This window comes from Spinacia oleracea, chromosome 2, assembly GCF_020520425.1.
Source record: "Spinacia oleracea cultivar Varoflay chromosome 2, BTI_SOV_V1, whole genome shotgun sequence".
NCBI lineage: Eukaryota > Viridiplantae > Streptophyta > Magnoliopsida > Caryophyllales > Amaranthaceae > Spinacia > Spinacia oleracea.
This window is the reverse complement of record NC_079488.1, coordinates 6,073,132-6,089,477: the sequence shown is the minus strand read 5'-3', so window position 1 is coordinate 6,089,477 and position 16,346 is coordinate 6,073,132. Positions and strand designations below refer to the sequence as shown.

At 39.2% G+C, this 16,346-nt stretch overlaps 1 protein-coding gene across 1 annotated transcript; it reads right to left on the bottom strand.

Annotated features, from left to right (window-relative positions):
- Positions 1-1,648: 1,648 nt before the first annotated feature.
- LOC110803193 (uncharacterized) lies at positions 1,649-2,086 on the bottom strand. Its single transcript, XM_022008683.1, has one exon. The coding sequence runs from the start codon at positions 2,084-2,086 to the stop codon at positions 1,649-1,651; it is 438 nt and encodes a 145-aa protein (XP_021864375.1).
- Between the last annotated feature and the right edge of the window lie 14,260 nt (positions 2,087-16,346).

Here is a 16,346-nt window from a genome sequence, read left to right as displayed (position 1 = left end):
GTAGCAGTGAGCAAACATTCTCCCCAAAATCTCATTGGAAGTCTAGATTGGAAGAACAAAGCTCTTGCTGTTTCTAATAGATGCCTATGCTTCCTTTCAACTACTCCATTTTGCTGTGGAGTATCTGTACAGCTTTTCTGATGTTTGATCCCAAATTTATGATACAAGGACAAAATTCTCCCCTCACAAAGTTCTTTAGCATTATCTGATCTAAAACACTTTACTTTCAAACCATATTGAGTATCAGCAAAGGTCAAGAAATTAGACAAAATATCAACAGAATCAGATTTATGCTTCATCAAAAAAGTCCATGTATTCCTTGAATAGTCATCTACAATTGTAAGGAAAAATGTACAATTGTCATGAGTCTTTACTCTAAATGGTCCCCAAACATCAATATGAAGAAGTTCAAAACACTGAGAAGTCTTAGTATGACTAACAGGAAATGGTTTCCTACTTTGTTTTGCTTTGGGACAAATCTGGCAAAAACTATCACAATTTCTGCCAACAGAAGGCAAGGATTTATTCACTAAATGAAGTTTATCAAAAGGTAAATGGCCTATCCTTAAGTGCCATAACTTGATGTCTTCACTGACTGTAACCAAGACTTCTGAAACTGAGTTGTTCTTAAGCCTCTTATTCTCCAAATCATCCTCAACAACAGCATACAACCCTGATTCTATCTTACCAAGAACCACTGAAGCTTTCTGAGAATGTTCCTGAATCATACACTTGTCATGAGTGAAAATGATATCACAAGACAGATCTCTACACAGCTTATGAGTTGAGATAAGGTTAAAATGACAACTAGGTACATGTAGAACATTCTTAAGCACAATGTTTTTCCCAATCATAACATTACCAACATGTTTAACCTCAACTTTCTTTCCATCAGCTACTGTTATAGACCTAACATCTCCTTGCAACTCAGAATATGTATGAAACAAATCCAAATTAGAAGAGATATGATCAGTTGCTCCACTATCAATGATCCACCTTGTATTAAAAGATGTGATTAGACAAGTACCTGCCACATTTGCTGAGTGAACAGACTGTTCTTGACCATTGATGAGTGTTAAAAATTGTTGGTATTGCTCTTCTGAAATGTGAGTAACATTCCCATCACTTGGAGTATCCTCAGTACCTTGCATTACTGCTGCAAATCTTTTTCCCCTGTGACCAGGTGGATACCCATGCAGCTTCCAGCATTTTTCAACAGAATGGCCAGCCATGTTACAGTGATTACAGAAATATGAATTGCCAGCTCTTTTGTTTGAGACTGCAATTCTGTTGTTACCAGGACCTTGCAACATCTTTGGCTGATAAACTCTGTTGTTATTGTTGTTGTAATGAGTGTTCCTTCTGTCATCAGATACTGCAAACACCATTGGCTTTACATCTTGATCTTCAGACATTCTTTGTTGTTTCTCATCTTGAATAAGCAACCTGTATGCAGTTGCAATACTAGGCAAAGGGTTCATCATTAGAATATTAGTTCTCACTTGAGAGTGCTTCTTATGCAGCTTCATTAACATCTGAATCAATCTTTCTTCTTCTTTTTCTTGCACAAACTTTTGACTGACATTACAAGTACAACCACTGCAGATACAAACTGGTGTAGCCTTAGCACTATTCAATTCATCCCAAATCATCTTAATCTTGGTAAAGAAATCATAATGCTGCTATCTCCTTGTGAAATTTCACTTAAACTTTGTTGCAGACCATAAACCTGTGGTCCAGATGTAACTGAAAAACGTTCCTCCAAATCTTTCCAAATATCTCTTGCAGTTGGAAGAAAAACAACACTCTTGGCAATTGTAGGACTTAGAGATCTTAATAAGTATGCCATGACCATGCTGTTGCATCCGTCCCAAGCTTGGTAATCAGCATGATTGAGGGCTGGTTTAGGCAAGGATTCATCAATGAATCGAACTTTGTTCTTGACTGCAAAAGCTAGTAATATGCTCCTCTTCCACTCTGCATAACCTTCTCCGTCAAATTTATCAGACACCACTGCTGCATAAGGATTTTCTGATGTATATATGAAGTACACACTGTTTGGATCTTGCATTGCTTCTATTGCCATGTTGATCTTAGGAAATCAAATAGAAAATTTCAACAAATTGCTGCTTTCAATTATCAAGATTATTTTTCTGGCTTTGAATAACAAACCAGTTGAGAATTTATCAAAGAATTGCTTTTCTGTTCTTTTAACAGTTTAAAGAAATGCGGAATTTTGGAATTTTGGCAGAATCTAAGCCTGCTCTGATACCATGAAGAAGTTCTATATTTAGAACTACAAATTGAGAGAAAGGGAAGAGAATTTTATTAACTAAGAATCGAGAATGATTCTTGTTACTTAACAGAAGCAAAGCACTACTGTTTTTATACTAGTGTGCTAGTTTTACAAGCCTAAACAAACACACCTAAGAGAGTTAGTTATAACTAACTATTACATCATGTAACAACCTTAGCCATGTCATCAATCTGTGTGCTGCAGTGCCACATCACCAATCTGTGCATTGTGGTCTTCTAGTGTCAGCAAACAAGTCAGCAGTGCAGTGATCAGTTTAGTTCTTGTGTTGGACTGATCTTGCTCGAATGTGTTAGTCAGTTGTTGCTCAACTGTGTTGCTGTCTTGCTTCAGTTGTTGTTCAGCTTGATTGTTGTCTTGCTTCTGATCATGATCATGTATTCCATGATCATGTTCTCCAATAATAGCCCACGTGACATCTATATGTACCAATTAAACTCCGACACGTAAGATTATAGTTGCCGTAACGTATGACCTTTATCATCCCCATGATTCATATCCTACTCAAAATTGGAATAGGAATTGGAATACGAATCGAACACCCAAATATTTTCTACTATATATATAAACCCAAAACCCTCCCTCTAATTATAAAAATCGTTGATAACACAAGTCAATACAATAGTTGAAAACTTTAATTAAATTACAAAATATGAGAACAAATACTAATAATAATGTTACACTCGACATTGTAATTCCATGTATCGATCCATCATCCTACTCTACCATCTCCATCATCCTCTAAGAAAGTTCTCGAAGTTCATTTAATGTTGGACAAATACCAAGACTTAGTTTATTACTATACAAACGGTAAACGGTTAGTGAGTACCCGAAATACACATTCGGATCCTCAGTTTTTCAACCCGTTTTGCCATGACTGCAACTACCATGTTTTTAAAGCGGTACAATGTTATAACATGTCTTCTAATGAAGCGTATCAGACGTTGAAGAAGCTAAGGAACAAGTTACGGGATGAAGCGATTGTCACGTGTTTATCACGTGATGATAGTAGTATGAAATTCGAGATTTATGAGTGTAAGGTTGTTTGTTTTAATCTTGATGAACAAGTTTGTGATGAAGAGGAGTTTAGGGCTTGGGTTAGTGATGGAAATCGAGTTTTGGAGCAGGATGTACCAATTATTCAAGGGTTGGAAAGGGTTGATAATAATGTTGGTGATGATGTTGTTGTTGATGATGATAATTGTGGTATTTGTCTACAAAATTTGAACACCCTAGACATCGAAGATCAAGATCTCGATGGTGGTGGTGGTGGAGGTGGAGGTGGTGGTGGTGGTGGTGGTGGTGTTGGTGGTGGAGGAGGAGGTGGTGGTGGTGGTAGTGGAGGTGGAGGTGGTGGTGGTTCTGCTTGTGGTTGTGATTGTGCTTGTGTTGATGCTATACCAAAGTCGGGTTTGGCAATGTTGCCTTGTAAGCATGTCTTTCACGAGCCTTGTGTAATTTGATGGCTACTTAAAAATCATATTTGTCCTTTGTGCCGCTATGAGTTGCCGCGCCCGTATCCGCTCTTGTCAGATTATGATAGTTTCAGTCGTCCTGGTTGATCAATATTGCTAGGATCCTACTACGTATGTCGTTATTTACCGTTATGGTTTCATATATAAACCCATGGTTTATCCAACTTATGATCAAGGTTGTCAAGTTATTTTATTCAAGGAATATCGTTCCATATTTTACATATTTTAACATATTTAAACTTAATTTTTACTCTGACATACAATATTTATTGTACAACTATTTTTAAAGCCAAATTTGCTAAAAATTATAACCCAAAATTTGCAAGAAACAACATTTTTTTTTAAAATTATCCGAAGAAAGACCTAACTTAAAACAAAAATTATGAGAAACAACCAAAACCTATTTTCATGCGGTGACTCAGAAAATGCGGCAATTGATTTACCCGTGCAGGGCCCATATTCTTCATTTTGCCTATTAACACCCAATTTCCTTCCATATTCCCATATATAAGCAAATTAAAACCTTAAAAAAAATGCAAATTAACCTTTGAACTTCTTTGTTGCACCATCAAAAAAGAATCAGTCATCAATGAACATCAAATGAATATTGTAAGTCATCAATGCTCTTCTTCACTTCTTCCTGTACATAAATTGATGATTTTTTTTTTCGCTTTTGCTATATTTTTCTGACTCTTCTCACTATTCTTTTGTGCTCTTCTATGTTATGCTATGTTGTACTTCAATGGCGCCAAATTTAAGGAAAGGGAAAGGCATCAAATCAGACCATGATCAACCTTCCCAGACCCTCATTCATTATTGGCCCCATCAACCTTCATCATGCCCTTGTTCTTCTTTAACCTGTCAAGCTCTTCGGCTAGCCTTGCTCCATACATGCCAATATGTTCCTCATAATGACTAGAACAGTTGAGAACCTATGCTTTTCTGCTACAAGCACATTAGTAACATCTCTTTGCTAATCAACTATACCTTCATCAACCCAATCAAGTTTTTTGCACCCCCTTTACCCAGTCTCAGAATTGTAGAATTTGCAACCTACACATTAAAACTTCCTCCCCGGGTTTTCATGAGTCCAAGTAGTCTTCTTAGCAACAGAAAACCACATTCACATTTCACTACCTTCGTATGAGCCATAGTTACTGCAACTGCACCAATTAACAAACGCCAATTTCAGCCAAATCGATTCGATCAATTAAAAAATCTGGGGGGGGGGGGTATCTCAACTTTCTTACACTACAATTATACAAAATTAATACACAAACTTACCAAAATCTAGATGGTAAATGATTGAATTGAGAAAACAACAACCTTTGGAGCTTGCAATTTCTTCGATTTTGTATGAGCAGGGACAAAAAAGAATCGTGTTTTGGGAAGAAGAACAGAGAGAAGAGAAATGTCAGTGATTTTTTTTTGTTGTTATTTTTGTAATAGGATTGGCTTTAATAGAAAAATTGGAGGGAAAATTGGTGTGGTTAGCCAAATTGAAGAGTCAATGGCCGGAATGTTTGAGTCAACGCCTGAAAATAGGTCTTTGTTGTGTCTCGTAATTTTTTTTAGTTTACAGTCTTTCTTAGCAATTTTTTTTGAAAGGTTGTTTCTCGTAAATTTTGGGTTATAAAAAGTCGTTTTTATGAAATTTGTCGTCTTTAAACAAGAATTTACGTTTACTTTTCCGTTTACTTATTGTATAAGGAAACATGAGATTTAGTCTACATTGTACACGATGTTTAGAAAACCCTTCTAAGTCCTAATAGATTATAAAGGCATGTTTGGTACAAACTTAGGAAAGAAAATGGAAAGGAAATGAATAAGATGGGGAAAGGGTAGTGTACCATATGATGATGGGTTATTCTTGCATGGAATTGATCTACAATAATATTATCGTAGGCCTGAAGCCAACAATTTACTCTAGTACCCATTTTACGTATATAGTGACCTTTATGGTTCACATAATGACTATAATAAATTAAACATCAATTTTTTTAGTAATCATTTTTTGAATCAAAGTAACTCTATGTTTTTAAGAGAGAGTCGTAACTTAAAATCACACTATTCAAACATAACATGTACTAACGACACCAATTTGATTTTTTTTTTTTCATAATAATTATAATAAACGCGTCAAAATAAATTAGAATCAAGTTGTTGACTTTTTTTAAGGCATGATCCACAATAAATTTAGTATGTACCGGCCAAGTCTATTTACGAAATTATTGATGATCCATATCATACTCAAATTGAAACCGGAATCAAAAGGTCTTGCGCACACAAGGTTTGCAATAAATTTCTTGTACACCAAGATAACTTTTACCCTTTTTTTTTTGTAACTTTAACCTAGCTTTGATAAACTTTTATATTAGTAAAAAAAAGTTGACAGATAAACATTTTAAAGGGTTATATGATTAATTTTATACATTATTAGTAATTTTTGAAGAAATAAGTTTTACTAAAATGAAAAATTTATCACTAAAAATTAGATAACTTTTACATATATAAGCTTAACTTTTAAGCATTTTGAGTTAACTTTTACTCCGGTGTATAATATTTACTAGAATTAAGCCCGTGCGATGCACGGGTTAATAGTAAAAGAGGGAATGAATAATTTGTTACTTTTATTATGGGGTAAAACCGTGCATATTAGCTAGCGTTATACTCCGTATAGAATATGGTAGTTGACTCCTAATAAATTTATCTCATATTATATTATCTATTTTGACTCCTACCAAAATTTGTTTCTTACTCATGCGGCAATTAATCTCTTTTGGAGTTTTACTCAGTAGTTGTTCACTTGTTCATTATCGATTATGTTTAATACATCGATATAATAAAATTGAAAGATTGCACATAGTAAACCTATATTTACTCAGTAGTTGTTCACTTGTTCATTATCGACTATGTCGCTTATACCAACATAATTGGTCGATATTTAATACAATTAAGACTTCCTCTGCAGAGGTATATATACTTACACCAATCATATAGGAACTCGAGACCTCTTTCTTCCTCCCAATTTTGAGTTTTTGCAGCCAGAGCCTCCACCATCCCTATATGGAATCAAACACAATCAAAATCATACGAAATTGCTTGTTAAACCAGCCAGCAATTGATCAGTCAATTAAAAGTTTAAAACAGATATTTGCAAACACTACACACAGTTAACAGTTGAAAACCTTAAACTTGGAACTTTTGAACATCTATAGAATCATATATCAACTACATCCCTAAATATCATGTTGATCAACCAGAAATTAAACTGGCTAACCTCATATCATATCTCAACTACTACGTACATCCCTAATTATTACGATGCCAACCAGTGTTTAAGATGGTTAATCTCATACCTGTTAGCCTTAGGGGTGTGCACGGTCCGGTCCGGACCGAAGATTGGACCGGAACCGGACCGAAATTGGACCGGACCGAACCGGAACAATAGATTCCGGTCCGGTCCTCGGTCCTTGAAAATACACGATTCTGGTTCTCCGGTCCGGTCCGGTCAAAACCCGGAATTTTCCGGTCCGGATCGGTGACCCGGAATATAATATTAAAAATACAAATTTTAGATAGAAGAGCCCAATTTATAGCCCACATACATTAATCTCCTCCCGAAAAAAAAAGACTTTGAGAATTTTTGTTTATCAGTGGCCTTTATCCCCTTTAAATTAAGCTTATCATGTGATGTATGCTAAACTTAAAGAGAAATATAGGTCGTAAAAAAATAAAATTGTAAAAACAAATTGATTGTAAGATTGTAAATCGCAAAAATAAAAAAAACCGGTCCAAGCCGGTCCAAAACCGGACCGGACCTGAATTTTCCGGTCCGGTTCCGGTCCGGACCGGATTCTTTCGGGTCCGGTCCTTGGTCCGCGAATTCTGAAAATTCCGGTCCACCGGTCCAACCGGTACCGGTCCGGTCCGATCCGGTTTGGACCTGTGCACACCCCTAGTTAGCCTATCCTGTTCATTTTATTTTTAGTACATTTATAAATATTGTTCTTAAAATATACTCCGTAGTCCGTACTACGTACATATTAGTGATATAGCAAAATAATTTCATAGTCCCACCATTATGATTGGGAACTCCTTTCAGCCCTCTAACCTTTATTATGGTTCATTGTTGTGAATCATGCATTGAAAACAATGCTATCAATAGAAGGAGAGTGCCGCCAGAGTAGGTATAAAAACTATAAACTAACAAAGTGGAATTTTTTTGTTCTTTTTTATTCATAGAGGAAGCATGGCTTCAAAAGAAAACAAACCTTATTTGTGACATATAAAATGTTCTATACCTGGTAGCTTAGTAACTCTGCACATTTGATCAAAATCCCCAACTGAAGCCTGCAAAAGCCGCGCACCAATTAGTTAATTTTATAAGTATAAACTAAAACTACCATGTCAATGTAAAACTACAATAGGGGAAGCAAGGCGGTAAACGTTAGGGGAAGGGGGTGGGATTTGGGGTTGTTAGGTAGATTCATGAGCGTAAATAAATCTTTAACCTATGAATTAGCTTACAATTATGTAAAAATGTTACAGTATTTTTTTTTTTCACATATACTTTCAATTTTATCTTCAGCGCGTCTCCTGTGAGACCAGTCACACCATCAACTTCAACTTGATGGTGTGACGAGCGCGAAACCAATAGCGTACCTCCCCTAAAACTACAAAAAAAAGTAACAGATCTAAACTATAGAAGTAACATACCTAAATTAAAAAAGTACCTCCTCTAAAATTATTAGAAAAAAAAGTAACATGTCAAAACTAAAAATGTACCTCCCCTAAAACTATTCCGTATAAAAAAAAGTAACATGTCTAAACTATAGAAGTAACATACCTAAACTAAAAAAGTACCTCGTCTAAAATTATAAAAAAAGTAACATGTCTAAACTATAGAAGTAACATAGCTAAACTAAAAAAAATACCTCCTCTAAAATTATTAAAAAAAAAGTAACATGTCTAAACTATAGCAGTAACATACCTACACTAAGAAGGTATCTCCCCTAAAACTACTCCGTATAATAAAAGTAACATGTATAAACTATAGAAGTAACATACCTAAACTAAAAAAAGTACTTCCTCTTAAATTATATAAAAAAAAGTAACATGTCTAAACTATTGAAGTAACATACCTAAACTAAGAAGGTATCTCCTATAAAACTACTCCGTATAAAAAAAGTAACATGTATAAACTATAGAAGTAACATACCTAAACTAAAAAAAGTACCTCCTCTAAAATTATAAAAAAAAGTAACATGTCTCAACTATAGAAGTAACATACCTAAATTCGCAAGTGTGAACTGGTCTCACCATCAGTTGATGGTGAGGACAGTCTCATATAAGAATTTGGGTTTTATCTTAAATTTAATGTGGATATATTTTATCCGATATTTTTTTACAGAATTTTTCCACAAACTTTTCAGAAAGGCCGATCTACGATAATATATTGTGTGGCGGCTTAAAAGAGGAAGGTTATCCGCACCTATTCTGTTCTTTTAGTTACCCTTATTGATGTAATAAGTTCTCTTTATTGTAGTTATAAGTTACCTTATTTTCAAGGCATAGAAACATCTTATTAAAAATCATTAAATGACAATTTTGGGTTGGTTGGCTGGCTTTTATGGCTTAGTTTATTTGTTAGAAAAAAATACTTTTGACTTACTGTATTTGCAAAATAAACAATTATGAGTATTAATTAGACTTAATATGGATTTTGAGTTAGCCTTTTTATTATTTAGACTAATATGTATGAAGATCATTTTAGAAAATTGGCATGATCCCACTATTTTTAAAACAATCTTAAAGTTTGTTAGGAAGTCACATCTTTTCGATGGTTAGGGTCACATTTATCCTTGAGTAAGGTAACTTTAGTTCTCAAATAAGGTCACTTATATCTTTGGTCTGGTTCACTTTTATATTTGGATGTACAGTAAAATACCGTAGATCGGGGGCACACAAAAGTTTTGGAAATTTTCAACACTTATCTGAAATTATTTTTATTTTATCATTATTTTTTGTGACGTGGAAATCCTAGGTGGCTCTCATTACTCTCCAAAAAACTCCCCTTTATATATATATATATATATACACCCCTTATAAATAAGAATTTGTGATTAGTTTAATCAATAGTTTCCAATTTATTATGGTTTTACTTTTACTTATTGCATAAGGAAAGCATTATGAGATTTATTCTTTTTGCAAAATCCTTTTCCCCGTACTCAAACTGGAATAGGAATCGGACACTCAAATATTTTGGAAAATGTTTGGTTGACCCTAAGGGTTGGCAACACCTAAGATACATATAACATAAAATAATATATAAGCATGATTAATTGAAGAGAGAGAATGTTGTATGTAAAGTTTCAATGAATTTGTAGCCAATCAAAATTCAATATTAAAAGGGTTACCAACCCTTAGGGTCACTCTATCATTATCCAAATATTTTCTATATAAAACCCAAAACCCTGAATCTAATTAATCCCATTAAAATCATTAACAATAAATTAACTTAATATTTGACATTAATTAAATACTATACAATTATGAAAATAGATATTAATAATGTTCCACTCGACATTGTAATTCCTTGTGTCCATCATCTTACTCTACCATTTTCTTCTTCATCATCTAAGAAAGTTCTCGAAGTTCGATTAATACTTGACGTTTACCAAGACTTAGTTTATTATCATACAAACGGTAAACGGTTAGTGAGTAGACGAAATTCACAATCGGGTCATCTCATTTTCAACCCGTTTTGCCATGACTGCAACGACGACGTTTTTACCGCAGCGTGCTATAACAACAACAACAACATGACTGTTAAAGAGGTGAAGCAGAAGTTGGAACATCTAAAGAACAAGGTTCGAGATGAAGCGATTGTCACGTGTTTATCACGTGATGAAGATAGTGAGAAATTCAAGGTTTATGAGTATAAGGTTGTTTGTTTTGATCTTGATGAACGAGTTTGTGACGAGGAGGAGTTTAGGGCTTGGGTTAGTGATGGAAATCGAGGTTTTCAGGAGGTGGATGTACCAATTATTCAAGGGTTGGAAAGGGTTAATAATAATGTTGATGATGATGATGATGATTGTGGTATTTGTCTACAAAATTTGAAAACCCTAGACATCGAGGTGGATCAAGATCCGGATGGCCGTCATGATACTGTCACTATTGGTGGTGGTGGTGTTGTCGGTGGTGGTGTTGTCGGTGCTGGTGTTGGTGTTGGGGTTGGTGTTATTCCAAAGCCCCTTTTGGCGAGGTTGCCTTGTAAGCATGTTTTTCATGAGCCTTGTGTGATTCGATGGCTTCTTAAAAATCAAATTTGCCCTTTGTGTCGCTATGAGTTGCCACGCCCTCCCCCACTCATGTCATATTGATAGTTTCAATCGTCCTGGTTTTACACTCGATCGTATGGTTCGTGTAGCGGTACCGTTACGGTTGTGAGCTGAGGGTGTGTTAGAGTTATGGTAAATTTAGGGTTTTAGTATCTCTAGGAAATTAGAGTTGTGTTAGTTTATTTAATAAAGGGGAGTTTTTTTTGGAGAGCATTTAGAGTGTCCATGTAGGATTTCCATGTCATCATATATAATTAACTAATATTTTACGTTTATTAAAAAATAAATTAATTAATAATATTAGAGTTTTGACATGATTAAATTGGTAGATAATATGATAAAGATAGATTACAACAAAAATTTATCCTACTCCGATTCTACCTTTTTGTATATATATATCGTCTTATCACTTTTAACTCGCAAACCTATTAACTATTGTTTGGGCTCCCAATTGATTCTCAATTGGGCCACTAAGTCCAAAGCCCAATGGCTCTAAACAAACAGCATCAAACCTACCAATGGCTAGTCAGCCATCCATCAAGGCCCAAGGCCCAAAAGCAATAAATGACCTATGGGCATTTATTATGCAAACACTATAAATAGGCCGCCAAGGCTCACACCTCAAGGTACGTCCAATTTATCGCCTTAAGACTACTCTTCTAGAGAACTTCTCTCTAGAATCCGAGCATCGTTCTTACTTAGGCATCGGAGGGGCTTTCCTCGGAAACACCCCCGAGGCTAGTGACTTTGCTCTTGTGCAGGTGAATTCGGACTCTACTCATTCAAACAAGCAAGATCTTCAACACATACGAAAAGGCCTTCATTCGAAGCCCATTGTTTCCATCTTTACAACACCGGAACAATTTGGCGCCGTCTGTGGGGAAGAACACTTCAAAGCCTTTGAAAGACATCAATCACCTCTTTCCGCGAAAATGGTTAATGATGTTATTAACAACAATGATGACGATATGGTGCGGTCAGATTCAGAATCTGACCAAGAGGAGCACCCTCAATCGATGGCGAGGTCACAGCCAAGCAGAGCTACGACCGCCACAAACGCAGGACCTCCGATTCCAACTAGGGAAGAGCTCACTGCGGCCATGACCATCATGCAAAACTTCCTCTTCAATGAGAAGCAGCAAGGATTGGCAAAGGACCGCTGAGAAGAGAGGAGGACCAGGCGAAGGCTGAACGAACAGCCTAATGTAGAAGTGTCCAGACCCGAAAGAGAGCTCCTCCCCTTGACAGGAACACACCTGAAGTCGAGATGAATGGAAAGCACGTGGGACACCCAAAAAAGGGCACAACAACAGCCAGATTGGTTTGCAAGACCATCGCCTACTCCAACAGCTCTCCAAAGCGAATTGACTACTCGTAACACTCGGATCCGAAGCTCGGTGCTCAGCAGGTTGAGGCCCTCGGTCCACTCAAGGTTAAGACCTTCGATCCATACGAGACTCGGGGTAGGTGAGTCAAGCAGATCTGGCGAACGACCCGAGGTCAGTAGCCGAGAAAGAAGAAGAGACAGGAGGCATGATCGAACCCCTAGTCCCCATCGTACGCCCGAACGTTCTAATCACAGAACCTCGGCAAACGAAGGCATCAGGGCTAGACTCGGGAAAAGAATCATGACTCCCACGTCATCCCCTTTCTCGGACGAGCTGATCATGGAAGAAATACCGAAGGTAAGACTGCCAGCACACCTAACCTATAGCGGAATCACGGATCCGAGGGATCATGTCATCTCCTACGAGCAGCAAATGTTCTTGAGTCCCTACTCCGAAGCATGTTGGTGTAAATACTTCCCAACCACGCTAACCGGAGTGGCGGGAGAGTGGTTTAGATCGCTGCCGAAGGGATCGATCAAAAGCTGGAAAAAGCTGAAAAAGAGATTCTGCACACAGTTCGTGAGCAACAATCGCCCCGAGCGAACCACAGCAGAACTGACCTCAATCCAACAAGAAAGAGACGAAAGTCTAAGAGAATTCATGGCCAGATTCATGAAGGAATCAACAAACATACCAAACTTGCAGCCAGACGTGGCCATCTTCGCCTTGAAGCACGCGCTCCAGGAAGGGAAATTCCGTGACGAACTCTCAATGAAGAACCCCTCCAGAATAGCTGACGTGCTCCAAATGGCTGATGCGTTCATCAGAACCGAAGAGTTCAACAAGGCCGCTGCAAGATTGTAAGGATCGTCGGATCCGAGAGACACAAAGAATACCCAGAGCAAGCCCGAGGGCGGCTCAAGGAAAGGGAAGGAGAAAGTAGGAGCTAGAGAGATGAGCCCGAAGAAAGACGGGAGAAGGGGTGAACTTCAACCCAGATACACTAACTACACTCCACTGACTCTGCCCCGAAAAGAAATCTTTAGCCTCAACAGAAATGATGAAAAGTGGAAACTACCTGGGAAGCTCAAGTCCAACCCAGCTCGGAGAAACAAGAACAAATGGTGCGAGTTTCATGATGACTTCGGTCACCACACCGAAGAATGCAACTCGCTGAAAGACAACATTGAGGACCTCGTTCGCCGAGGCTACCTGAAACAGTACTTGTTAGACCGAAGGGAGGAAAAAGAAAAGGCCGCAAGTGGCAAACAACACGAGCAACCCCAGAAAAGGGTCTACGAAGCAACAGGGCACAAGAAGAATGACATCCTAGTGGTGTTCGGGGGACAGAAGTCTGGCCAAGCCAGCAAGAAACACCTAAGAGCCCTCTCCCATCGGGTCAACTTCAGCGCGGTGGGAGACAACCAGCCACACCCCCCGAACATGACCTTCACTGCTGATGATTGCTTCGGAGTCCAATACAAACATGACGATCCTCTAGTCATTTCCATGGACCTCAATAACCACAACGTACATCGAGTGTTAGTCGACGGAGGAAGTGCCGTCAATATCATCTTCAGAAACTGCTTCGAGCAGCTGATCCTCGAAGAACCAGAGGAAGCACTGACGAAAGTCAGTTATCCTCTGATCGGATTCAACGGATCCGCAGCTATCCCTCGAGGAAAGATCACCCTGCCAGTCACGGTGGGTGAAGGCCAAGCAGCAAAAACCCTTCGGGACGAATTTCTGGTGATGGACTGCGACTCCGTATACAACGTAATCATGGGAAGAACCATGATTCACAAGATGCAAGCAGTCCCCTCCACATACCATCAGCTGATGATATACGTCTCGGATGCAGGATTCGCCGAACGAATCAGAGGTGATCAAGAAGTGGCGAGAAGAACCTGCCACACTGCTGTCCGAAAGCCCAAACTAGGGGACGGCCCCGAGGAAGAAAAAGGAGTTACGGGAGAGGAAAGCGAGGCAAAAAGGATAAGAGCAAGCACGAGCAGCTTATCTCCCGCAGAAGTTGATGCCCGCCCCGAAACCCTATCTCCCGAACCAGATCAAGAAATGGAGGATATCTTCCTCGAAGAAGATTCAGACAAGAGCGTTCGAATAGGCAAGGGCCTAAGCTCGGGGCTCCGAATCGATTTGATCCGACTACTCAGTTATCACAAAGACATCTTTGCATGGTCAGCAGCAGATATGCCAGGGATAAATCCGAAGCTGATTTGTCACAAGCTGGACGTCAACGCTGAAGCTCGGCCAATCAAGCAAAAAAAGAGGAATTACTCCTCGGAGAAAAACAAAGCCATCGCCGAGGAGGTGAAAAAGTTGCAAGAGGCCGGATTCATCGAACCATGCATGTATCCGAAGTGGCTGGCCAACGTGGTGATGGTCAAAAAAGCGAACGGCTCCTGGCGAATGTGCGTGGATTTCACAGATCTGAACCGAGCCTGCCCCAAAGACTGCTATCCCCTGCCAAGGATAGATCAATTGGTTGACTCCACCAGCGGCCATGCACTACTCAGCTTCATGGATGCCTTTTCAGGCTACCACCAAGTGTTCATGCACCCCGACGACAGGGAAAAGACAGCATTCATCACAAGTGCAGGAGTGTTCAACTACAAAATGATGCCTTTCGGCTTGAAAAATGCCGGAGCCACCTACCAGAGGCTAGTTGATCATGTCTTCGCCGACCAGAAAGGGAGGAATGTGGAGGTCTATGTGGATGACTCCATCGTAAAAAGCATCAAGGAGGAAGACCATGTCAAAGACTTGGCAGAGACCTTCGGAAATCTGAGGAAATACAGCATGAAGCTGAACCCAAAAAAATGCGTCTTCGGGGTGAAGTCAGGGAAGTTCCTTGGATTCATGGTGAGCGAAAGAGGAATTGACGCGAACCCAGACAAAGTCCAAGCGGCATTGGATTTACCCGAGCCGAAGACCAAAAGAGATGTGCAGAGGCTAACCGGCAGGTTAGCCGCACTAACAAGGTTCATATCAAAAGCTTCGGACAAAGGAGCCCCCTTCTTCAAAGCACTGAAACCAAAGAACCTCCCCGGGGGAGAAGCAGAACCAGTCAAGAGAAAGGGGGTCCCGAGGAAGATGGATCCCGAACTGATATGGGAACAGGAGCAAAAAGAAGCTTTTCAGCAACTCAGAGCCCACCTAGCTCAACTGCCGACACTGGCCAGACCAAAGGAAGGGGAAACCCTGTACCTATATGTCGCAGTCAGCCCTGGAACCGTCAGCGCAGTGCTTCTTCGGGAAGAAGAGAAAAAGCAACAGCCAATCTACTTCACCAGCCGAACACTCACAGGGGCCGAAACTCGGTACCCGCTCATTGAGAAAGTCGCATATGCAGTAGTGGTAGCTGCGCGAAAACTGAGGCCATACTTCGACTCCCACCAAATCACAGTACTAACTGACCAACCGCTCGAGAAAGTACTCGACAAAATAGAGAGGTCAGGAAGATTGGCTGCCTGGGCCTTCGAACTATCAGAGTTCGGCATCAAATACCAGCCGAGGACAGCAATCAAAGCACAAGCGTTGGCAGACTTCTTGGCCAAGTGCTCATACCAGGAAATGCTGGATGATACGAAAAGCACTTGGGAGGTCTTCACTGACGGATCTTCCACAATAAACGGCTCAGGAGCAGGAGTTGTACTAATCCCCCCGACGGGGAAAAGCATAGAGTATGCATTGAAGTTCGGCTTCAAAGCAACTAACAACGAGGCCGAATATGAGGCCGCAATCGCAGGGATAGAGCTTTGCTTATCCCTGGAGGCCGAGCATGTTTGCCTCAAAACTGATTCCCAGCTTGTAGCCAACCAGATCCGAGGGGAGTATGAGGCCAAATGGCCCAGCATGACAG